We start from the raw sequence: 27,330 nt of genomic DNA, 5'->3' as shown, positions 1-27,330 counted from the left end.
AGTTCCTTCTCGAAACCTTGTTATGTCAAACATTTTTCGATGCAAAAAATTAATTTTTGGGGGGAAAATCACCGTGCCTAGGTGTATTGTATATGTATCGAAATCAAGAATCTTCAAATAAATGTCTCATATTTTTCGTAACGCTTTTCAAAGACGTACACGATATAAATTCCGACGATTCCAATTGAGCAGCGAGTGAAGGGAGAGAAGTAGGTCTCACACCCACCCAAGGTCAGTTTCAATTATTTTAAATTGAAGGGTAAAAAGTTGAGAAAAACAAATTTCTACAACAAAACATTTTAAGGAAAGGTGCATAGGAACATGCACAGCAAATCCAGGGCCTGATTATAGCCTAGGCCCAGTAGCCATGGGCCTAGGGCCCACAATTTATAAGGGGCCTCAAAAATTAGTAAAAAGTCTAATGAAAGTTGGGCTAACTATGTGTTGGTTAAAATACTAAATCGAAAATAATTCCAGCTTACAATAAAAAATAATTCAGCTAATCAGTGACTTTTAGCAAAAATCACTGATTTCAATTATTTCTGATCACCAAACTATTTTTATTTTGACACAACTTTTTCATTAATAGGACTACTCTTCCGTAATTTAATTTCAAAATATTTTGTAAAGGGCCCAGAAAATTTGGTGGGCCTTGGGCCTGAATTTGTCTTGATCTGTCCCTGAGCAAATCCGTTAGAAGATCGTGACTCATGGGGGAAGAGAAACCATTCTTCTTCGACATGTCTCGCCAGTCATTTGCACAGGTTTGTTACTTAGGTTTGTCTTCTTATCAGAATTTTCTGCGTTTGTTAAAATGAGTCGAGGAAAAGCGGCAGCAAAAAAAATGGAAATTTCTTTAAAAAAAAAAGAAGAAGAAGAAAACAGAGAGTGTAAATATTGTTCGTTAATATTTTTTTTTCAAGAAAATTGTCGATTTATTTTGAAGTTTAGATAAGCTCCATGCGCTAAATGTTTAATTAAATTTAAATATTATTTGTTAATTTCAATTCTATTTACATTTCTTTTCAAATTGAAGGGGGGAAAAAATTATTGATTTTTCAACTAATTTCCATACAGAGTAGAAAAAGCAAGTTTCGGCAAAAAAAAAAAATTAAAATCGCCCTTTTATAAACGTTTAAGACTGTTGAAATGACTATTAAATGTGTTGCGGAACCTCATTTTGAAATTTTTTCTCTAGAAGTTTTTTTTCTCGATCTTCTAGAGCAGGGATGGCGAACCAATGGCACGCGTGCCATTTATGGCACGAGACACAATATTTTGGGCACGCCGCCGATCACAATTGTTATTACACAAATGTTATTACACAAATGTTATTACACTATGAAGCATATGTAACAGTTAAATTAAAATTAAAAAAATAAACAAAATAATAAACAATTATTAATAAAAAAATTAACTATTAAAGCTAAATAAACAATTAATAACCATAAAAAACAAGCTAACAATAAATAACTAACAAAGACAGTCCTGCTTAAACTAACACCTTACAACCTAATATAAGTCATTTATCATCTAATCTGCAACCACAGAAGTCACACTGATGTTACTTTATGTTGTTTTAAGACATGGCAAAATGCATTTTTTTTCAATGTAAATAAAGAGTTTTGAGTTGATAGTATTTAGCATTATTATTTTCCCAATAATCACGAAGTCAAAATTATTTGACGGCACGTCTATGACCTCATTAAACAATTTTTTAGAAGCATTGGCACGTTGGTGTATAAAGGTTCGCCACCCCTGTTCTAGAGAGTGTGTCAAAAAAGTTTAGTCATCAAAATTAAAGAGCATGGAACTATTTCAATTTCCAGTTCGATGTAAAATTTTTGTTTTGAGAAACACTACATAAAACATTCACAATAGCAAATTTTTGTAATAGAAAAGCAAAATAACACTATTGTCAAATGTTTTACAAATTCGTATGATATTAAAAATTAATATGCTTTTTTATATAATTTAATTAATATTAAATGGTCAAAATTAGAAAATCGATTTTTCGAGTGACTTTTACGATTTTGGGAGTCCACTGTAACCTCTTGACAAACTATTCTTTGGACGACACTTACAATACTGATGAAACGGTTCTTCTATTTAAAGAGTAAGTATGTAAGCAAGAGAGCAAGTAAGAAATCGTAAGTGGGAAAGCAACAATATTTTTATTTGCACTTCCGAAAAATTTTATAAGCAAACTACCGAAGTTTGTAATTATTACTCATTCCAACCATATCATCTTCAAAACAATATAATCATCGTTTATACATAGGCTATTTTGTCAAATTTAATTATTGATAGATTATTGATTTAATATTACTCACTTTAAAATGTTCCTAATTAGTAAGATAGTTTTTAAATCCCAATCGTATTTAAAAAAAGAAATCTTCAAAATAATAAATAATTTTTTTTTTCTCCATAAATTAATCGTTCTTGAAACAAATAATAATAATTACTCAAAGAAATTAAAAAGCCAGAGAGATATTCAGTACCATTTATCGACTACTCGGTTGCTTAAAAATGCAAATGCTATTAGGTCCAAAAGAATTTTAATAAAATTTTGCAAGCTTTTTTGTAATCTTGTAAGTTTTTTGTATTTTGATAAAAATAAATAAATTCTTTGATTTGACTTTTCAGAAATAAAATTACCAGCATTCATTATTATTTTTCTTAAATATATTTTGAGCCATAAATTTCGAAGAAAAGAACATATATGCTTCGAAATTACTTTTTTTTTTTTTTTTTATAAAATCGTTATTTTTAAAAATTAGATATATACAGATAAAATGATCAATATACTTATTATAAAGCAAAAATTAACACTGTGTGTTCTATATCTCATCTAAAAAAAAAAAAAAAAAATTCATTTTGATATTTTGTAATTATCGGGTATATAGCTACCCTAATTTAAAGTTGTACCAAATTAAAGATTGCCACAAAACCAGAAAATTAAAAATCTCAAATTTCAACCACATGTTCCTTATTGGTGATCGAAATGGGCTACAGGTGACAAATAGTATGATACAAAACTTGTAGCGTGGCTACCACTACAACTATTAAATTCCAATTCAATACTTCACTAGTATATAAGACATGATAACTTGTTAAGATCTTGGGATGCCTCTTGATAGGTGAAAGTTGACATTGAAGGTAGTGAGCCGAGTTTGTGGGGCTAGACTCTAGCCCCACAAGAGCGGCTCACGGGCTTTCTAGCCCAGATGAACACTCTAAATAGGTAAAATTCGTACGTGATCTGAACACGCCTATTTCCCCAGAAAAATTCAACTTAATATGAACACGCCTAGTTTGATGGGTGCAACACAGTGAACAATTGACTTGCAATTTTTAACTGCTACATTGAACTCCTCGTGCTGTTGCTACACAGTCTAGATAGGTCACAACAGGGTCCTTTAGCCTAGCCCCACATGGGTAACTCCCGAACTTGATCTGAACAAGCTTGCCCCAACCAACACTCTACAAGCCAATATTAGGGTGTCTATATTTTGTAATATTGCTCCTAAAAATGGCTTTCAATAAGGAAACAATATCATTTCATACGTAGGACCCTTGTTGTTGTTATGTAGGATAATGTTGGGTAAGCATTGGAATGTCCAGATTTTTCAATATTGGTCCTAGATAGAAATGAATTTGGTTCCATTATTGAAAGTCATTCTAGGACCAATATTGAAAAATCTAAACTCCCCAATGTCGTTATGGAATCCATATTAGCCAATTTCCAATTAGCCCATATTAGCTCAATTGAAATGTAAAATTGTTGCTAGGGAAGCTTGATGTCAGGCTTCGTGTAAACGGGGAAATAAGTCACGAAGCGTTGTGTAGGGAATGTTATTTACGTCGCACGAGAGCTGTATAATGAGCAATTGACGACAGTCTGGGAAACATCCATGAGGATGATCCCAGAGGATGATCCATGAGGATGGATCATGAGGATGATCCAGATCCGAAGACATGACATCGCAAATTTGATCATCAGTAAGTAGCGGGAATTATACTATTGGAGACTTTGGTAAACGACCTGCGAGAGAAGTCGAGCACTTTACATTAGAACAGTTTAATGAGGACCAATACCGCGCATCCTAGGTCCTTACGCAGGCTGATGAAAGTGGTCACCCACCCGCTTACTGACCGTAGCCAGTGATGCTTATCCTCGGTATTTTACTGAGAACCGTGTCTTTACCACGAAGCGTTGGATTTTCGCAGACGGTGTAGTAACCGCATTTTGGAAAATGTTGGTTTACCATCCATCATTGCAATGAGCGATAAGAATTGGACAGAAATAGGTATTTCAGCTTTTTCTCTTTTCATAAAGCCGGTGTCTGTTTACTTTCTTATCACGTCACACGTCATCATAAAATACAAATATGGCTTCGGAGTATTTGGTAAAATTTTTAATTTTTCCTTTAAATATTTTACTGTTTTCATAAGTTGATAATTTCATTTGTGAAAAAGAAATTCTTTCGATTTCGAAACCTTGTAATAGCTTATTTATCTGACCCCATATTTTTAAGGAACATTTTATTCACTTCATTTTAAATATAGTGGATAAAAGCAAATTTTAAATAAATATCGTTTATTTTGTGTCAATTGAGATACTTTTAAATGGTTACTTAGGTCATTACAAATAATTAAGAATGTAGTCTATTTTTTATTTATTTATTAGAAGTTATTAGGTGCATACTAAGTTGCCGTCTAATTTTGTTTTTTGTTCTAGTAGCCCGATGCATTAACTAATTTTCTTCAATGAAAATAATGGGTCGATGTCAAAATATCCTATATTATCCGAAAATGTTGTATTTGTAAGATATTCGACTTGCTTGCATTATATGGCAATTTTCAGTAATTGCTGTTTTATGTGGAAACCAGACTAAAAAAAAAAACCCTTCGGTTTATTGCTTAAACCTCATACAGAAGATTGGTAAAAATTAAAAAAGGCAACTTTTGTTAAAAAAAATTGTGTGCAAAAGGGACAGAATATTGTTAAAATAAAAACAGTAGCTGGATGCTTGAAGTAATATGGAGTTGACAGTTTCGAAACAGTTTAAATCAGCAGCTTTGTGTAAAATACTGAAAATTAAACTTCTTACTGCTATGCTTACTTCTTCTGACCAATTTATCTACGTTGGCAACAAAATATGTTATCATTTTGGGTAAATCTTAAGTGATTCTGTGGAAAATACCAGATTTAATTTGAATTAAATATTGATAAGTTATGGAAATGGCTATACATTTCTTTGCAATGATAAACGGATTAAAATTTTTTACTATTTTTTGTATTGTGCTTAGATTTGGATATCCAAACTAAACCTAAGTGAAGCAGATTTGGAAAGAAAACAAAAAAAGATTTTTTTTTTTTCTGTTTGAATTAGGTTTTTTAGTAAAACTGTTTTTTTTTCCCCCTTCTGCAATTTTATTTTAAGACCTAAATTTAATCAAACTGAACCACTCAAAAGTATTTCATAGTATTTAACTAAGAGTGAAGTAAAACATTTTTTCAACGGCCTTTTGTGAGTCAGTAGGGGGCTCCCCAATTTCGTGACCAACGGCATAATTGTGGCAATGTGGTCAGCAAGACTGTGCGCAGGCCACCATTGCTTCCCAAACAAGCTAGACCCCTTTGAGCTGAGGGTGGGTGGAGATTGAACCCCAGTTCTTCTCAATACAATTCAGTGCCTTAACCAATGAGCCACCACAGTTCAGTTTTTAGCAATTATTGTTTTCAATAACAATAAAGAAATATTGACTTTTATTCCTAAATTATGCTAACGTAATAATAAAAAAAGCAGTTTTTTAAATATACTTTATATTAATCCACATCATTTCTATTAATTCCACTTAACTTTAATTTCTCCCTTTGCTTGTCTGTAATATAAATATGCAATAGTTCATTATTTTTTTAATATCATTATTTGCTTATAATTTATAATATTAGTATTAAGATTTATAAAATATGCATTTCTCTTTTGTATTTTTTTTAAAAATCAGAGCAAATTTTAATATATTTCATGCAATGTATCGTAGATATTTTAAAACTGTGTAATCTTATATAAACACTTAATATTAAAAATTTATGTTAGTACTATATGTTTAAGAGTGATTGCAACCACCCTTCGCTTGTTTCTATAATGTATATTTGGTAAATATAAACTTTACCAAACTTATCAATAACACAACTTTAAACTTTAAACTTTAGAACTTTTGCCAAATATACATTACTTGTTTTTTTTTTAATCCATTTTATATCAATCTATAGATTTCTTGTTTTTTTAATCACTAAGTTTTAAACATATTAAAATTTGAATCAATACAAATTTTAATATATTCAAGAGACTGTATTGTATGTATTTTATAAATTTATAATAATTAAAAAATACTTGTAAGTAATGGAAGGATGAAAAGGTATGAAAATTACATGGCTTGCATATAAAATAGTTAAAGTAAGTGTTAGTACTAATGGTTTAATAATAAATAAAGTGTGAATGGTTTAATAATAAATAAAGTGTGTTTTAAGTTTAATAATATCAGAGTTAGTAGTTCTGAAATTTCTGATTTTCCTGATAAAAATATTTTGTCGTTATTTGTGCTTTATTTTTAGCTTTTTGTCCTCATATTTCTGGGTTTTGTGTGTTTAGAATTTTCTACAAATATATTCTTGAAATAATTGGTTTGAATAGTCGAAAGATATGGATTTTGGATCTAATATCTTTATATTTTAATATTTTATCCAGAAAATTACTGTAGAACACAATTGTTAAGACTTTTATTCTTTGTGTTTTCGTTTTGTAATTATTGAAACCCTTTTTTAAAATATTTGATTATAAGTCAAGAACTCTATTGTGAATATATGCAATAAAATAGTCATTTTTTTTAAAAAATTTGATTTTTTAAAATGTTTGACACTGTGTTAAATTTAATTGAAATAAATGAAACTATTACAAAGTGAATTCTATTGTTATAATACTTATTTCTAAACAATTTTCTTGATTTTTTTTAGTATCTATTTTGTCTAGATACTAAATTCAATTTGTCTACTTTTTTTTCTCATTCTTTCACTCTAAGAAATAGTAGGTTTGTTCTGCACAAAATCTCGATCCTGCTTTAAATGTGATAATTAGTTTGTGTAGTGGATAGTTTAAGTTACAAAATCAAACTCAAAAATTGTATTTTCTCTGAATATTAAGTAAACTTTTTTTTTTTATCCACTATTTTCCAATTTTCAACCCTTAACATATGAAGTTGGTTGTCACCTAGAAAATATGAAACTAATGGATAAGATAAGCAAGTGGTAAAAACTTTAAACTATGTAATGTTATTTTCTGTTTTTCCTATTTATTTTGCAATATCTCTTAAACTTTTTATTTGAACTAGTTTTTCTGACAGCAGTTGCATACAAAAGAATAATAATTGCAAATAATTTTAAATTAATGTATGCAATACTTTGTTTTGGAAATTTTATCCCTTTAGGGTTGATTATTCAAATTTTTATATAGTCATTTTAACAGTTTAATATTATGCAATACAGTTTTTGCATAGTTTAAAATTATGTAAAAATTTGTATACTTTATAATTCATAAATTTTTTGAACAATGTCGTGCAAAAATATGCGTAACATATTTCATATAATTTAAAAAATAAATTATTTCTTTTAATCCTTTTATTAATAAAATAAATTATTAATATAATTGGCAATCTTTTCATTTATCAAGGTTGAGATATGAATGAAAATCAGTGTGTTAAGAGATCCCATCTCAGGGGTCTGTCTAGACATTTTGTGAAAGGTCCGTTTTTCGTGAAATTGTGAAAAAATTACTCACATTCTTTCAACCAGGGTCCGCTTTTATGAATTTGTGCACATAGGGTCCGTTATTACAAAAAAAAAACTTTTTCAAGGAGTTTTTAAACTGTAAATACATACAAGATTATGCTCAACACTGTAAAATTATAATTAAAAAAATTAAATTTTAAAAATAAACAGCAATAGCTGCTACTAAATTAGAGATGCAACATACAAATATTTGGTATTTAGCCTATAGTGCTGAACGCAGAATATTCATTCCGGACGAATAATGGAAGAATCGTCTGCCGAAGACAATACTTAATTCGTTTACATCCATCTTTCTTGTTTTCTGCCCTGGAAAGGGTTTATTCGATTAACAAAACAATAATGAAGATAAACAAATTTGTGAAGGGTCCGATTAAAAGAAAAATCATATTGTGAAGGGTCCGTTTTTAAGTTATAATATTTTGTGAAGGGTCCGTTTTTATGAAAAGATATTTTGTGAAGGGTCCGTTAACAGACCCAAATTTCTTCTAAACAGACCCCTGCATCTCTACCATGTTTGCATAAAATTAAAAAAACTATTGCATGTTTGCTAATATCTTTTGTCTATTGTAAAAAAGTCATGATTTCGCTTAGCTTTTCTCCAACACATTTGAATGCATAAAGCTAAGGAAAAATATCTTGGTAATTGTTTATAACATATAAGTCAAACTATTGATTTTTTATTATTTAGTCAAAGTTTGATAGCATCTAAAATTTAGCACTTGCTTTCATGATTTTTAGTAGAAGGATATACTCTGTTGCGGTGTGTTTTCCTCCTCATTTGCACATTCATTTCTTTATTATAAATTAGTATTTATGAAATAGCATGTTTTGGAAGTATTCTTTTATTCAACTTTTCTAGATCTGCATTTTTTTTTAAAGAAAGTTTTTATTCTTATTAACCCTTTGCAGTCTTATTAGGTTTATACATGACTGTCTTGCTGGTCGGAATTAATTTACTTAAACACAATTTATAAAATATTATTTCTATTTTCACGTATCTCCAAAGCTTGTCGACTTAATATAATACAGGATCAGTATGGTTCTTTGCTGTGGTGGCTGAGAGCAGACATACGACTAGAATGGTAAAAAAGCGTTGGTGGCTGAGAGTAGACACACGACCGCAAAGGTTCATATCCTAGTTCATCATCCACCATTTATTTTCTCCATAATCTATCTGGAATTTATTTTTATAAGACATAAATGTCATCCTGAACTAAATTTTATTTTCCGTATCAATTCATTTAACAATAATTGTAATGTATTGTATTGAATAAATTGTGGACCAAAAATTTTATTTTTTTTAATTATGCAATTACTATACAATTTATTTAATTATTTCTCTTTTAGCACATTTGTTAAACCTGTTTCTGGCTTGAAAAATAAATCCAGTTTCAGATTTTATGCACTATATTTGTTTCTAAGTCATACATTTTTGAAAATTCACCAATTTTTTACATTTATAAACAGTTGTACCTTTAGACCGGTTTGATTTAGATAGCTAAATTTTGTGTCACTTTGTTCAGTTTTTGTCATAGATATAACTTAGTTTGGTTATTTTTAAAAACTATTTTGTTGTTATTTTGCTATTACTAATTTTTAAAAAACTCTTAACTGAAAATTTTTAATTTTTCTGAATTTTTTTTTGTATAGCTCTTTTTTCAGCAATGTGTGTTTCAAAAAATTTCAAGATGGCATTTTCTAGTTGCATCATAAGGAAAGAGAAAAAAGTTTTCTAGTTTAACACTGAGTTTAAGTTTGCAAAATATTGCCTGCATTAATTAATTTGCATATTTAGGTTAAAACTCTCAAATAATTAGACTTCAAGTTATTAATGTTTTTCATTTCTTTACTTTGGGCTCTGTTAAACAATTATACAGAATCTTAACTCAGAAAACTTTTAACACCATAATTTTTTCTAGAAAGGTAAAAATCAGTCAGTATAAAAATAGTATTAGTAAATATATGATTAAAGTTACATAAATTTTTCTTTTTGCCTGATCAGTGAAAAATATTATTTTTAAAAATATAATATGCACCTTCACTTTATTTTAGGGACAACTTGTGACCAAGCCTTCATTTTGCCAATTAGCCCCCAAAATTACTGTATATTTAACCAATGACCATTTACAAATGAACTATACTATCTGTAACAACTTTGTTCTTAATTCTTTTTATTTGTAAGACTGTATTATGACATTTAATTCTATTTAATTTTTTCAATATTTTTTACATTAGTTTCTTTACAAATCAATTACAGTCAAACCTCGTTAATGCGAAATCGGTGGGACTATCATAATTATTTCATGTTAACTGAATTTTGTTTTATCTGATACATCACGGAAACAATTTATTTCTTGCTATTTATGCATGTTATGTACTACATTAATGTATGCTAACGATTCTATTGTGAACTAAGCAAATTAAAAGTTATAACTACTTTATTAAACTATTTTATTTTAAGTATTTTATTTATTTGCACATCTGCTACTTCTAACAAAGGAAGAAAATAGAAATAACATTCCTCCAAATGAATGAGTGGGATCATTCATTACAATAATACAATAACTCGGTCAGGTAATGTATTAAAACATACTATACTGCCATACCTAATTATTTATTATCTATGCTGTATCCAGTTTCTTTTCATGTTAAGCAATAATCAGCTTGAAAATTTCATGTTAAACTTATAAAATACAACAATAATTGATTGTTGACTCATGGGTCAAACACATGTTTCATGTAAAGCGATATTTCACATTAAGCGGTTTCACATTAGTGGGGTTCAGCTGTATAAGTTAAGCTTATAATTGTTTTGCCAAAGATTAATTTCTTCTCAAACCTGACATTTTATTAATAAATATCTCTTTTTATTTTATGATATATTTTATTCATTAATAATTTGTAGTTTTAATGTACTTTTTGTTTCTAGATGGGTTTGGAACACATGAGTAGATATGTGAGTCCTGTGAATCCTGCAGTTTATCCTCATCTCACTCTTGTTTTATTAGGAATTGGACTTTTTTTCATGGGATGGTTCTTTGTGTATCCTTTTTAAATTTTTTCAATCTGAAGCTTCTTAAATTTTATGAAACTTATTAAAACTTAATAATTTAGTTAATATTTTGCAAATTAATATGTGTAGTTATAAGTAATTGGAAGAGATGGTCATTTTGTCGTGTTTTTTAATTATTATTGGTAATAAGTAATTTAATTTTTTACTTTTTTTTTCCCGAATGCACTGATTCCTTGGAAAAATAATCTTGTAGTCTATAAGAATTTTTGCTTATCTATTTTCATTATCACTAACTCAACAGATAGCTTCTTCATAATTTATATTTTTCATTCTTTCTGAATATACATGTAAATACGCTAGGAAAATTGCATGAAAATCTCTCAGTTATAATTTTACTGTTATATTACAGCTACGATTTAATACTGCTCAACTATAATTTATTTTTAATTTTAAATTAGGATGTGATTACCCAGTGTAAATTTTTGCCTTGGAATTCTTTACACTGACTTTTTTTAGGTTAAAAATAATTCTCGCTTTTTATTTCTTCTTGGCCCAGATAAGTAGGGACTTTTCAAAATAATTTTGAGGTGCATGGGTAATATGCGGTTAATATGAAGTGCGTGACTAATATTCATTCTTGAATCTAATTCAAGAACAATCTTGAATTTAATTTTGTTTTGAATTTCATTAAAAAATAAAGTGTTCTTTGTAACTTCATGTGAACTGAGAAGTTTGTTGTTTTAATATTACAAACTCAATTCCATAGCAGATTAACTGGCTATGGAATTGAGTTTGTAATCTGAAGATTTGATTATTACTGTGCATGACAAATCTACTGTAACATAAATGAATATGATTAACAGAAAGAAAAAAGAATGTCATCAGCCTGAAAGCTATTTTGTAGAAAACAATTTGGATAAGTATTTATATAGATAGTAATTTTCATGTCTTTGTTATAGCATTTTTCATGATTATAAAATGTATATATTTCAATATTTATGGATTTATTTAGTCCTCAATTTTAGTTTACTTTTCTCAAGTCTGGTTTTATTGTTGCTGAGTGCTATGAATTTAATTTGATTTAATGTTGTATGAAAATCATTCAGTTATAATTTTACTGTTATATGCTGCTAAGATTTGATACTGCTCAATATCTATGCGATACCATGCCTTCAAAAGTAAGATAATCCAAGAGACATTGGATAATTCAAATAAATAGGCATCTTATTAATTTATAAAGTTTATTTGATAGTTGCATGGATTACAATGAGAGGTGTCCATAGCAGGAATGTTGGGATTTGGCACAGATTTATCTAGACATGAAAATATGAAAAAACCATGCATTTTAGATGGCTCTTACTATTTAAGCAGGGATTCTGAAAACGAATTAGTTATACGAATATCTTTAACTTAATGAAACATATTTCAAATCAGAAAAAATTAGAGATTTTGATATGTTCCAAAACATGACGATATTCTGACGTTAGGGTATTTTTGGGATTTTCTTAATGTGTATTTTTCTAAGAATCATTAAAGCTTATGATTTAATGTAGTAAGACTCGTTTGAGATGATCTATATTACATATTGGAGGCACTTTGGTTCTGTGGTGTAATTTCCATTTCTGGCAATGAGGTTATACCAGGCTATTTTCTACAAAAATCCAATATAAGCAGTTAAATTAACTTAATATAAATTAATAAGATGCCTATTAATTTGAATTAGCCAAAATCTCTTAGATTATCAGGCCTTTGAAGGCATATTATTACAAGCTGGCAGGATTCGAATCTGTGCAGGGAAACGCCCAATGGATTTCAAATCCATTTAGTATTCTTTTTTAAAAAATTATTTTGTGGAGCTTAAATAGTTGCATATTTATCTATACATTTGTAATAAACATCAATAGATCCCAGAAACCTTTGCAATGATTTTACATCTGTTTGAGGTTTAAATTTTTTAGTAAATCAATATTATTATTGTTATTTGTTGTAACAGTGCCGTTTGTTATTTCATACCCCAAAAAGGCACTTTCAAAAAGTTATAAATATGGCTAGAATTATGGCTAGAATTTACTATTCAACAGTTACCACCTCATTCTGTATGATACTCTTCATAGCTATGGAAGTGTTGCAGATCTTGATGGCAATACACCATGGTATGGGGCCCGACTCTTCCAAAACATTAGCACACATAAGAGTTCTCATGTTAGTGTCCCATCATCGAACTCTGATTCAGATTCCCTTCCGAAAGCTGGGTGGGAAACTGATTTGAATTCTTCAAAGGAAAAAATATATGAAGATAAAATTCAAAACAATCTCAATTCTGTTATCAACGTAGTAAATCAAACTGATAAGAAAATAAAACACGCAGACACAACCCTGTTTGACTCTGTTGTTGATTCATCTGGATATTTTTGAGATGTATCTGATTAGAGCCCACCTGATTAGAGTATTAATAACATTTTCATAGATGAATCTCCAACTGATAGACAGGATTCATCAAGTGTTCAAAGTACTGATTCCAACAGTTTTGTTAGCCAAATTGAGGATACCTGATCAGGATGGAAATGCATGTCAGTAAACTCAAAGATGGCCCTCAAATCTTAGAGATAACCAAATTCAGGATTTATTAAAACATAAAAGAAATTTCTTCCTAGTAACGCTAGTATTTAAAAAGGGGGAAAATAAAAAATAAGAAAACTCGTTTACATGCAGATTTTAGACAATTAAATCAGGTGACGAAGTCGGATGCTGATGCTAAACCGTTACGTTTAATGGAATCTTTGATTGATAAATTTGCTCAAAGTTTTTATTATTCTTGTATTGACCTACTTAGTGGATATTGGCATTTACAAATCCACCCAAAAGACACGGAAAAGCTAGCATTTGCAAACACAATGGGTTGTACGAATGGTTATGTTTACCTTTTTAAATTTATATTCAGTTTATTTTACAGCTTACGTTGGATTTTTGCATATAATGATGGGTTTCCATTGCAGGAATTGTAAAAGTGTGAATGTGAACATTAATTATATTATTATTACATGTTTAGTATTCCATGTTTTGGCAACAGCAGTTCTTGTGTACGATATAAATTTTGAGTTTTTAGAATAACGGTGTGCGTAAATTTTAATAAAAGTAAACAGTAAATTTTTAAAAGAAAACAAAACAACTGTGTTTGTTTTGTTTTTCTTTTAAAAGTTGTTTCTTACATTATCAGAAGTGGGATAAACAGGACTGTAATTAATTTTGAGTTTAAAATGGCATTTTTATCGCGACTTTGTAAAGATCAGTTACGTTATGTAGCTAATGAGATATCTGAAGATGTTACTTCTATTACTTTGAAAATCCCTGACTTGAGAAAGTTAATATTGAATAGAGAGAAATACGATGAGTAAATGGTTCAAGGAATGGTCGAAAATTTGGTTTAAGATGCCGAGCGCCTTTGTCAAGAAGAGAAAGAAAAAGCCGACCTCGAACATGCATTGGAAAAAGAAAAAGCCGATCGGGAACATGCATTGGAACTCAAGAAGTTAGATATTGCTGCTAAAACTTCAGAAGTAGTCAAAACTGAAGTAATAACATCGGCGCCAAAAGTTGATTGGCAGTCACAACTGAGAAAGTTTTCTATGAGTAATGAGGATATCAGCCTTTATTTAGTACATTTCGAGAGAATAATGAAAAGAGTACAAATGCCAAGTACATTGTGGATGGCATGTTTAATTAACCAGTTATCGAGTGAAATTGTCCAAATGATAATGAGAGAACCAGAAGAAGAGTCAGAAAATTATGACTATGTTAAATCTCTTTTGCTTAAGTGTTACAGACTAAGTCCTGAAAAATTTAGACAACTTTTTTATTCTCATGAGAATGCTGGTGGAAAGTCATGGAAAGAATATTACCACGAGCTTGAAATGCATTTAAATGGGTGGACTGCCTGACTTAAAATAAGTAGTTTTGAGAGTTTATCATCACAGATCGAATGAAAGCTCTGGTGCCTCCAGATATACGAGAACGTTACTTGGATCAGTGGACCCATATAATTTCACCTTATACATTAGCTGAAAAGGTAGATGAACTTATTGAACTCAAAGATGTTTATAAGAATCATATTCAGTATAATAATAAATCTAGTAACAATAAGTTTTTGAAGGAAGAAAATATCGCCAAAGGCAAACAAACGGAGCCAAGTTGAAGTACAACTAATAATCAAACTGTTGCTACAATTGTTATGATACCGGCCATTTTGCCCGTGATTTTGTAAAGCCGAAACGTCCAAAGTTTTGTACTGCCTGCAAAACAGAAAGACATGGTACAAAGGAATGTCCAAAGAGAGCGTCTTTCCCATTAGTCAATGCAGTTTCGTTTTTACCCAGTTCCAGTAATAGTACAACGAAGAATATTATCATAGAAGAAGTAAATACTAGTGCTTTTATGGATTCCGCTGCTGATATATCTATGTTAAAATATAGTTTTGATATAGTTAGTTTTTATCGATAAAATATAGCACAAACATTTAATAAAAATATACATAAAAATATAGTTACACGAATTCAAGGTATTGGAGGTGTAAGGGATTCACTAGGAATTATCATACTTAATGTGACTATAGACAGGGTAAAGTTGAAGGAAGTTCTGTTTTATGTAGTGACTGATGATACATTTGAAGGCCCTGATGTTCTCATTGGGAATGACATCATTGATTCACCCGAGATAATAATGGTTAGAAATCAAGGCAGATCCAAGTTAGTTCATGTGGAAGAGCTGGATTTTTTGCATGATTTCCAGAATAATGAAATGCCTGATAGGGTTGTGTTGAAGACCCTCGAAAAGTTCGTGATTGAACCGCGTACAGTTCAATTGGTAACTGTCTTCAGTGCATGTAAATCTCAGAACGGATTTATTTCCTGCAGTGGTCGAGATGATCTAAGCTATCCACGTTTGCTATCCACAATGGCAAATCCCCCCCCCCCCGTGAATCCTAGTAGCATAAATTACAATTAAAGAAAAATCTTGTTATCTTGCGAGGAAATTAGGTATATGAAAATAGTTACAATTCAGTGGTTAAAAAAGATGCGGATTCAACCCCAGCCGTTTTATTAGCAAAAGAAATTGTGCGAAATCCAATCGATAGAGAATGTGTTAAAATTGGACCATCAATAAATAAAGAAAAACAGCAAATTTTATGTGATTTATTAAATGAATTTAGGTTGTGTTTTGCTTTAAAACAAGATGAACTAGAATGCATTAATAATACAGGAGGGAACCGATTATCCGGAACGATCGGGACCATCGATATTCCGGATAACTGATTTTTCTGATTTTCTGAATCTCTACAAAAAACCGTTTTTTTTATAGTTAAACCCAACTAAAAAAAAAATTGGAAATAATCTTAAAAAGAAAAAAAAACGATGAAGAAAAAAAACTAATGATTATTTCCAAAATGATGGTAAGGTAAACAGCTTTAAAAAAAGAACGAAAAATCCTAAAATCTTATGAGGAAAAAAAAATTATTATTTTTTTTAAAAAGCGGGAAAACTAATCGAATTTCGTTTTGGTTTTTTTGGTTTTCCGGTTTTCTGATTTCCGGATAACGGGTTCTGTACTGTACTATAATGCGTATCGTTGAGACACCGGGTAGTAGACACTGTTTCTCGTTCACCCTATTGAGCTTCGAACTACGAGAGACAAGTTTTAAGAGAAATTGTTCAAGAATTAAAAGATCAGGGTGTTATTCGTGACAGTTCTTCTGAATGTAGTAGCCCTGTTTTGCTCGTATCTAAGAAAACTGGTGATCATCGTATGGTAATTGATTACAGACATTTAAATTCAAATGATATGTCAACAGTTTTGGTTTCCACCTATGGCAAGTTATATCAAGCAGCATATACAACAGAGTGTCATATGTGCATTTACAAAAGTACCTGGTAGGAAAGCTCAAGGTAAACTTAATACCATTCCACCTGGTAGTCGCCCATTTGAAGTTGTTCATATGGATTTCCTTGGCCCATTTGTAACAAGTTCAGCTCGCAACAAGGAGCTTTTGGTTTTTGTTGACAATATGACTAAGTTTGTGCACCTCCGTCCATGTCCTAGTTGCTCAACTAAAAGCGTTATGAAGTGTCTTGATGAATTTACTGATGATTTTGGTTCTCCGAGGTGAGTCATTGCAGACAGAGGGAGCAGCTTCACGTCCTCGGCGTTTGAAGGCTATTGTAAGCAATTGGGAATCAAGCATACATTAAACTCCAGTCAAAGACCACAAGCTAATGGACAAGTTGAACGCATAAATCATATACTTATTCTAATGATATTTTCCAATGTCCAAACGGAATCTCACAAGGATTGGGATAAAATATTACCAGAAGTACAAATGTGTATTAACTGGTCTCCGAGTAAGTCGACTGGAAAACCTCCTTTTGAACTCTCGTATGGATACACGCCAGTAAAGCCTGGATATTTTCCACAAGATCTACTACCAACATCAAATGACTACGTAAATCCAACAAAACTGCAAAGAGATGCCCAGGAAAGTATTATCATTGCACAAGAAAAGATGAAAAGGAATTATGACAAACATCGATGTGATGCATTTAAGTACAATATAGATGATGTTGTGGTCGTAAGACGATTACCTGAACAAACTGCCTTATCTAACACTAAAATCCAAGTTAAGTACAGAGGTCCTTAAACAGTCATCAAAATATTACCATCCGACACTTATCAAGTTGCTGATTTACGCGCAGTTGGACAAGGATGAAGAAGGCAACATAATTATACGACTACCGCCCACGCTTCGCAAATAAAACTATTACATCTGGTCAACAACGAAGATCTGTCTGATGATGGGGACAATATTACTGGAAGTAAGGAAAACTTCATTGCTTGTGAACCCATAAACGACAACAGTACAAATCAATGCAATGACGATCCAAATAAAAATTTAAGCCAAGATAACAGTAGACCAAAGAGATGTAAAAGTGTGCCGCTTCACTTGCAGGATTATAAGTTGTTTTGAAGGGACGAGGTCGTCCAAAAGTCAGGATGATCGAGTGTAAAAGTGTGAACGTGAACATTAATTATATTCTTATTACATATTTAGTATTCCATGTTTCGGCAACAGCAGTTCTTGTGTACGATACAGATTGTGAGTTTTTAAAGTAACGGTGCGCGTAAATTTTAATAAAAGTATACAGTAAATGAACTGCGTTTGTTTTGATTTTCTTTTAAAAAGTTGTTTCTTACAGAATGTTGGGATTTGGCACAGATTTGTTAAGCCAAGAAATTATGAAAAAACCACACATTTGTCCATGGCTCCTGCTATTTAAACAGGGATTCAGAAAAGGAATTAGTTGCAAGAATATCCTTAACTTATTCAAATGTCATGCGAATGGGAAAATTTAGAGATTTTGATATCTTCCAAAACATGACACCATTCTGACGATAGGTAATTTTTGGGTTTATCTTAGTGCATTTTTTTTAAAGAATTATTACCTATTAACTTCAGAAAATAATCTTTTAATTGGTATCTTGACTTTTTATGGCTCTTTGTGAAAGTACAATTTTTACCTCTTAAAATTAATAAGAAACAATTAAGTTTATGATTTAATATAGAAAGACTCGTATGAGACATTTTATATTATATGTATTATATATATATATATATATATATATATATATATATATATATATATATATATATATATATATATATATATATATATATATATATATATATATATATATATATATATATATATATATATATATATATATATATATATATATATATATATTTATATATATATATATATATATATATATATATATATATATATATATATTTATATATATATATATTTATATATATATATATATATATATTTATATATATATTTATATATATATATATATATATATATATATATATATTTATATATATATTTATATATATATATATATATATATTTATATATATATTTATATATATATATATATATATATATATATATATATATATATTTATATATATATTTATATATATATATATATATATATATATATATATATATATATATATATATATATATATATATATATATATACAGTGAGTGTATTTCTTAAAATATTTAATGTGCAAACATTTGATATATTTTGTAAAATTACCATCAACTTTTGTAAAATTACTGTCCCAAATATTACAAAATGCCAATAAAACACTATAGATAGTTTTACTTGAATAAAATATAACTTCTGGGTTGCAAAGAACGCAAGTTCTTAGCGAACAGTAAATTTTAATTGCAGTACCATTTATTTTAGGGTCACTAAACTTAGTTTAATTTTCTGTGCCAGGCCAACAGGTACAAGAAAAAGAGGATGACCAAACCTAAGATTTTTAGACTGCCTTGAAAAGGACCTACAAATTTGAAAGATAATTAACTGGAGAACCTTGGATAAGGGAAGAATGTCTTGGCATAGGCTTGTTGAGAAGGCCAAGGCCCATCCTGGGCTGTCGTGCCAATGAGAAGAGAAGAAGAAAACTTAGTTTAAACTGAAAAATCTGATTTTATTGATTCATTTAAGTACTGAACTATCAGGCTACCAGACTTGGATACAATGGAAAATTTTCTGTGAACACAAAATCTCTATTAAAAATATTTCTGCAAGTAGGCTAATTTTTTTTGAACCTTTATAGTTATTGTATTATTATTTATACCAATCAAGTGCAATGATGTAATCACGGGGGAGTGCAGCAACGTGAAGTAGAGGATTCTCATATCAATTTCTGCGACGTTGACGTGTTGGTTGATTACATGGTAGTGATTTTGGCAGTTTTTTTGTTTATAATGAAATCTACTAAAAAATTCATGAAAATTTTGATTATGAAAAGAAAGTATATATTTCTTTGTATATATAGAAATAATGTAGAAACACTGATTAATTAAAAAAATTTAACTTGTTTATTTGTGCTTATTTCACTGTTATTATGTTTTAGCATGGTTACTCCCATTTTTACATGAATATTTTTGTGATAAATTGAAAATATAATCCTTTGAAATTTTTATTATTTTCTAGTGTTTCTTTAAAAAGGCGATTCAACATTAGAGGAAAGTTTACCAGTTTTCTCTGGCAAAATTTAACGTTTTTGGAACAACACTCAACTAGTAAAAAATCTAGTTTGATTATGAAGAGAAAGTAGATATTTTTTGTGTTTATTCCATTGCTATTCTGTTTTAGTATGGTTACTCAAATTTTTAAATGAATATTTTTGTGATAAATTGAAATATTCATTTGCAATTTTTATTATTTTTTAGTGTTTCTTTAAAAAGACAATACAATGAAATTTTTAAATGAAAAGAATTTATTTAGGTTTCTATTATACCTATTAAAAATGTGGTAATTTAAATTTATTATCAAAAATAGGTATGGTTTTCTTTGTGCTAGTGTTAAAATTATATAGTAATATTGATTCATTTAAAAAAAAAAAACTAGCTTATTTGTGTCTATTTAGAATGGTTACCTTTTATTATGTAGTTTTAAATTAGTATATTTTGTAAACATTTTGAACTGTCAACTTGGGTATTTGTTAATCTTTTATAATCGTTTCTATTTATAGTACATTGTACAATAGTTTAGTACTTAGTTTTGTTAAAACATTATCTTTCTTAATATTTGTTAAGTTATGAAGTGACTTCAACAAAGTTTACAAGAGATGTCTTCAAAGAGCTTTTGATATCATTGGTTGCTGCAATTTTCCTGGGATTTGGAGTATTGTTTCTTCTTCTTTGGGTTGGAATATATGTTTAATAGGTAATTTTTTTCTTTTTATAAATCAGTGTTGTCTTTATGTATTTCACTTTTATATTTGACATTTCAAATAATGCTTTTCATATTTCACACAAAAATTCACATTCAAAACTTCGAACAACTTTTTTTTTTTAAAATTCTATGTTCATACAATTAATGTATGACAGACACAGGGCTGGAAATTTTTTTTTTTAAATATCCCAAAAATCTGGATTGTTTTGGTTCAAACTAACTTTTTATAAATTTTTGTAAACAATATGTTGAATAATATTTTATGCCCTTCATTAAAATTAACTTAGCCATTCTAAAGTCTTTTATTCTGTTTATCTATTAAATGTTTTCAATAAACAATATAGAAGTATCCACTTTTGTTTCTATATGCTAACAAAATAATAAAAGTGAATATTTTTAAATATGTTTTTATTTTACTTTATAACTCTTCTTAACATTCAAAGTAAATACTCAACATTTAAAATTTATTTTAGTGAGATTAGTATATTAAAGAGTGATTTTCCCTGTGGTTGTCTGTAATTTAAAAATGCTATATTTCAGTATTTAATTAATATCATTATTTAGCTGTATAGGATTTATAATATTAGTATTAAGTTTTATCAAACATAAATTTTTTTCAATCTCTTGAATATCAATCCATTGATTTCTTGTTCTTTTCAATCCCTTAAATGTAATAAAATTTGAATCAAGACAAACTTCTATGTATTTAAGACAATATATTATATTTATTTTATTTAAATAATAATTTAAAAATACTTTAAAATAAAGGAATGATTAAAAGGTGCAAAAATGACATTGGTTGCCTATAAAATTGTAAACTATTTTCTTTCTAGTAATTAACATTAACTAGTATTTTCATTTCAACATAATAGAGTTTTAAGTTCAATAATATCAGAGTTTGTATTGTCCTAAAATTTCTGATTTTCTTGTTAAAAAATATTGTCCTTTATTCTTAACTTTTTGTATTTCTTAGCATTTATTTTAATTTTTATATTTCTGATTCTGTTATTCAGAACATCCCATTTTCTAAGAATACTACTGCAGTTCTCAACATAATCTGTTTGAATAATCTTAAGATTTAGGATTTCCATTGAATATCTTTTTATTTTAATTAATACTTCTCCCAGAAAATTACTTTTGAACACAAATGCTAAGAGGCATCTTCACTGTGTTATTATTTCAAAATGTTTGAAACCCCATTTTATAATATCTGATTAAAGAAGACCTGAACTCAATTGCAAATTTTAAATAAATATTGGTATGAACGAATATTAACTAATTGTTGCTGATTATTTTTTAATGTAATAGTTCTATTTAAATTGTCTAATTATTGATCTCAAACTAATGAGTTGCTCAGTGCTCCATTAATAGAATTTCACTGAAATAACTTTTAAAAATCGAATATTTTATTTTTTTGCAATAAATTTTGCCCTTATTGTACTTGAGTAGAGCAAATTAAACCTTTTTTAATCTGTTATTTGACCTTTTAAAAGTTGTCTGGTAAACATATACTCTACCAAAAATGTCCTAATTTTTTTTTAATGAGGTCTGCAATTTGCTTATTAACACAATGCAACATTAAATAAAAGGAAATACAAGGAAAATATTGTAAATGTAGGGTGACCTGGGGTGATTCCTGATCAAAAAATGCAAACATCTATTATGTGAAAAAACTATTCAAGATTGAATTTTAATATTTACTGGAAGTTTGAGGCTATATAAGATGAGTCCTATGCCACCTTCTTTTGTTTGAAAATCTAATTAGAATTTAAAATATTTTAAATTTTTAGTGATTAGGAATTACCCCTGGTCTTGATCATTTCTGGGGTAATTCCTGATCACTTCTGGGGTAATTACTGATCACCAGTTTTTATTGTGAAGGGGCTGTTTAAAAATAATTATATAATGGTAATTAACAAATAAGACGTCAAGATCAAACAAATAAACCAAAAAGATATGTTTAATCAACTAGTAAAATGATTTATTTAAAAGCAAGAAGAAAGATTAACACTTTAAATTTTCCAAAAATCTTTGCATCGTGCCATACATTTTAGGCAATCAGCCAACTCATTCTCGTGTTCTGCTGAAATATAAGAGTTCCCATATGGGTTAATTTTGCTGGATTTTTTAACTTCTTTAAGGGATAGTGTACAGTTAAGTAAGGTATGTCAACAGCTCTGGCAGCAGCTCTCACACTGAAATTTTCATTTTCAATCATTAAAAGAATGTCACTAATTTTGCTTTCTAGAAGCTTAGTATCCTTTTTAGGCTTATAATTTCTCACCATATTTATACTAGGCTAATTTATAAACTTAAAAATTATTCTAACAATGTACACGCATAAAATTAAGATTGAAGCAAGGTAAGACAAACCAGAAATGGTGCAAATCAGAATACAGTCTTGTATACAGTTAAAAACAAATTTTGTGATGACAGTTAAAATATATTTTGTAGTTGTTCCACTCAATAAATATGAACTGTTATTTAAGAAAAGACAATTAGCTATTTATTAGCTATTTTATATACTATTTATATGAAGAAATGACAATGATCAGGAATTACCCCAGTGATCAATAATTACCCCATCTGTAGGGGGGCAACATTTGATACAGTTTCTTATAATCAATTATAATGTTTACAGTAGATGTGAAACAATTAAACAAAAGTTTACACTACTTTTATATCAAAGAAAAAGAAAGTAACTCAAAATATTTATTATTAAGAGAAGGAGGGGGATCTTTGCAGAAATGTGCACATTTTGAAACCCATCTTTGAAATGGAAAATACTGAAAGCAGTTTAAAAGATACTTATTTTGTTAGATTAAGCAAAAAACTATTAAGTAAATGTAGTTATACTTTAGTAAAGTGTACAAGCATTCTTGCCCATGTCTCAAATTTAAAAATGTTTTTTTTTTTTTTTTTTTTTTTAAATAAAACTTTGGTGATCATTATTTACCCCAGAAGCAGAGTGATCGTGAATTACCCCGGGTCACCCTATTCTGAATATTTTTTGTTAGAATTGTTTTCTAATATTTAAAATGCATTTTAAAAATATTACAAAAATGAACAAAATTGTACAATGCAAATTTTTGTCTCTGATAATTGAAATATTTTTAAAAAACATAAATTGAGAAGTTAAATATAAAACTTAAACAAGCAATTTATTTCCATTTATTCTTTTGATTGTAAACAAGCATAATGTGTTTTTAACTGGATATATAAAAAGTTCTCTAAAAAAAGTTTCAAACTTTTTTAACTTGTTCATAATTTAATTACATTATTTAACAAATTTTAAAAGTAATTAGAAAATGGATTTGATGTTTTATTTTACATATAGCATTTTTGAAACATTTTTTTTGCATCAATTTATTTTTGAAGCTAATTTTCCAAGAAAGTTATGATATCTAGACATTTAAAAAGTATTTTTAAAGAGATAAAATAAAAATTTTTTTTTTTAAAAATTTACTTGTTAAAAATACCCAATCTTGGCTTTTTTTTAAAAAAAATTTTGGTTTAAACCAACCAACACTGGACAACAAAAGAAAACTGTAATTCAATTCTTCCTGAAATGAAACTTGAGGTTTTTAATTAAAAACAAAGATAATTTTAAAAGTTTTTGATCTGTACTAAATTTTAATGCTGTATGGCTAATATATTTATAGCTTACTTACAAATTGCGCTATGTGTGGCTTTCTAATGTTCACTTAAGGCAATTGAAAAGTAAACCATTAATATATATTCTTAGTGGCTGTTTATTTTTATATTAAAAAATGTGTGACATATCTATAATTTTTAATACGTCTAAAATGTACATTCTTCCTCTCCAATTTAAGTACATTATAACAGTCAGAAAAATAAAATGTACACTTTTTTAAGCTATACTAAGTATATGTATACATATTTTTTTGTAACTTGGCTATTTATGGACAAGGATTACTTTTGTGTAGATCTTTACTTTACATTTGTGTAGATTAATAATTGTATCGATTCATTTCAGATTTTTATATAATATTTTCTTAATATTTTGTATCTTATTTCATTTCTAAAATTTGTTTTCCCCCACTCCTATTTTCTAAATTTAACTAACCCTTATTTCTTTTAATTCCTTTCTTCTCGCTCCCGTCAAAATGAGGTGCTAAAGTGTTGCCCCCTTTTATTGTGGCTATGTTTATTTCTCAATCTATATATTAGATGTCAGTACAAGACTATTTGTAATGCGTTTAGAGATAGTTTTTTTAAACTTTGTGTCAGCACTCATCATCGATTAGTCTAAAAATTAAAAATGAATTGAATACATAAATTGTACACATACTTAGTTTTATATAATTTTCTTGAATAAAATCTGCAATTTTCTTTAAAATTGTCTTGTTTCCATTAAGGTGTTAACTATGGAGATAGTTTGTTTTTTTAAAAGAAAACTTTAAAATCTTAAGATTTTAATTTGTATTCTAGCTATTTAGGATTACAAATTAAAATCTAAAGATTCTAATTTGTATTCTAGCTATTTAAAATTACAAATTAATTCTCAAATTAGTTTGATCTTAAAGGTTTGTCATAATTTTATTACCTTTGCATTAATATAATAACTTGAAATTTCCACCTCCCAGTTTAAGTTAGATCAAGTAAATAATGAGTGCATTTTAATTTAATGTTAATCATGTTGACTTACCTTTAGTCATTGTTAACTACTTGCCTTGGCAAGATATTTTCAGATACACTTACTTAAGCAGTTGATTACTACTCATGCAAGGCTTTAAATGTTTGATACTTTTTAGATGTCAAAAATATCTTTTCTATTGTTGCTATGCATTGCAAAACATGCAAACATTTCCCTGTAGGTGTGTATATCTAGGCACTGGCTATAAAAGCCTTAAGTGTGTAGTTGTTAATTAGTAAGACTTAATTAGTTGTTAATTAGTAAGAGTAAAAGCATCTAATGCTCTAAACATTTATAAACAATTTTAGGTTTGTTTTTGCTTTTATCATAATTTTTCCAGCTCTTCGGATAAAATGTGTTATGCTTTAATATTTCTCTTTTTCAGTTGTCTGAAGTCGAGAAATCATAAGTCATCATGGTCCACTGAGTGTACATTCCTGTCGCTTTGTGTTATAAACAAACTCTTTGTATGTAAAAAAATAAATGTTACTTTTTATTAAAGAGCTTTTTGTTCTTATTTTTAAAAGATATTTTTTATAATTAAACTGATAGGAAATTATACTCTAATGACTATATATTTTTTTTTCTTTGCAGTTCTATTTAATTATGTATTCTAATATTACACCCTATTGCACATTACATTGTAATATACTACTTTAAGTTAGACATTCAGTTACTATATATTCTATTATATTGCTATTACAAGTATTGTAACTTACAATTACTTGGAAATATATTTAATATATTATTTTTGCATGCTTTTGTTTGTTAAATGTTAAAATTGTGATTCGAAAAGTTTGAGAATGTGATAAAATGCCGTATTTAGGAGAAAAATTTATTAATATTTTTACTATGAGATTTCTGAAATTTATGATGCAAAATATAAATCAATGTTAATTTTGAATTCTAGCATATTATAATTGTTAAATATAAATAACAAAAATCAAATACTTATTTATGTGAGGGGAGGGCAGTGACCCTATGTTGTATTACCATTCCTGTTGTCCAGAGAATGAAAATTTAATCAACAATAGCAGGTTTCCCCCGGATCAGAGAGAACCGGGAAAACCTGGAATTGTCGAGGAATTTTATTTTAACTCCAAAAATCAGGGAAAGTTGAATTTTTTTTAATACAAAAATCTGGAAAATTTCTATATCATTCCTGGAAAATAATCAGTCTGAAGATTGCCAATAACAGTAATCAGTTATTGAGATTAGAGTAAAATAATTCTAACATCTATTACAATTATTTGTTATAAAAATTTCTCATTTTAGTCAAACTGAAAGGTTCCCTTTCTCATTTAATGATATTTGTTTTACACAGAAAATCTTATATTTTACATTACAAATAAAGAATCAAAGTTTTCGAATGAAAATATGGTTCCGATTTTCATTGAAATTTACCTGGTATACCTGGAAAAGTCAGGGAGATTTTTTTTTTGAAATTGAGTGAGAACCTTGATATCAGGGTTGCTGCAAAAATAAGATAAGTCATTCTAAATGGGACAGCCCCAGATGGCCTCCAAGTCCCATACTTTTTGTCCATTTTCAAGACCTCGGGTCAATGAAGTATTTTCTCTGGTTTTTTTCCTACTCATTATATGAATCCTTAGATCCATCATATAACTCCAAGCATGTAACTCAAACACTCTCCCTGCATTGGTTTTGTCATTTGAATGCTTTTATCTTTCATTAATTTTTAGTTCCCTTCTCAATTCTTTGTAAGAAACTAAAAATGAAGTATTCTAACATAAAATGAATTTGCTATTAATGAAGAGTATACAAGTGATTTAACTTTTAAGAGTATTTTAACCCATTTCGGCCAAAGGTGTGTAAATGCATCATTTCAAGAAATGTATTTTTTACTAATTTAATATTTCTGCTATTTCTGTTCCGAAGGCATACATAAAATATTAGTAATTCAATTGGTGTAAACTCTTTCTGTTTTGAAATTTTCAAACTTTCATAGTTTTTTGACTGGAAGTGTTTTTG

The 27,330-nt window shown here is 28.5% G+C and overlaps 1 protein-coding gene across 1 annotated transcript; it reads left to right on the top strand.

The window, feature by feature from the left end:
* Nucleotides 1-4,268: 4,268 nt before the first annotated feature.
* Nucleotides 4,269-25,839, top strand: kud (oligosaccharyltransferase subunit 5 kud). Its single transcript, XM_071180220.2, has 4 exons — nt 4,269-4,409; nt 10,782-10,894; nt 20,543-20,672; nt 25,724-25,839. Exons 1-3 carry the CDS (start codon nt 4,392-4,394, stop codon nt 20,667-20,669), a joined length of 258 nt encoding a protein of 85 aa, XP_071036321.1. The 5' UTR covers nt 4,269-4,391; the 3' UTR covers nt 20,670-20,672; nt 25,724-25,839.
* The last annotated feature ends 1,491 nt before the right edge of the window (nt 25,840-27,330 follow it).

This window comes from Parasteatoda tepidariorum, chromosome 1, assembly GCF_982258835.1.
Source record: "Parasteatoda tepidariorum strain Cologne lab strain chromosome 1, Ptep-v5.0, whole genome shotgun sequence".
Taxonomy (NCBI): Eukaryota; Metazoa; Arthropoda; class Arachnida; order Araneae; family Theridiidae; genus Parasteatoda; species Parasteatoda tepidariorum.
The sequence above is the reverse complement of the archived record's forward strand: the minus strand, read 5'-3'. Positions and strand labels throughout refer to the sequence as shown.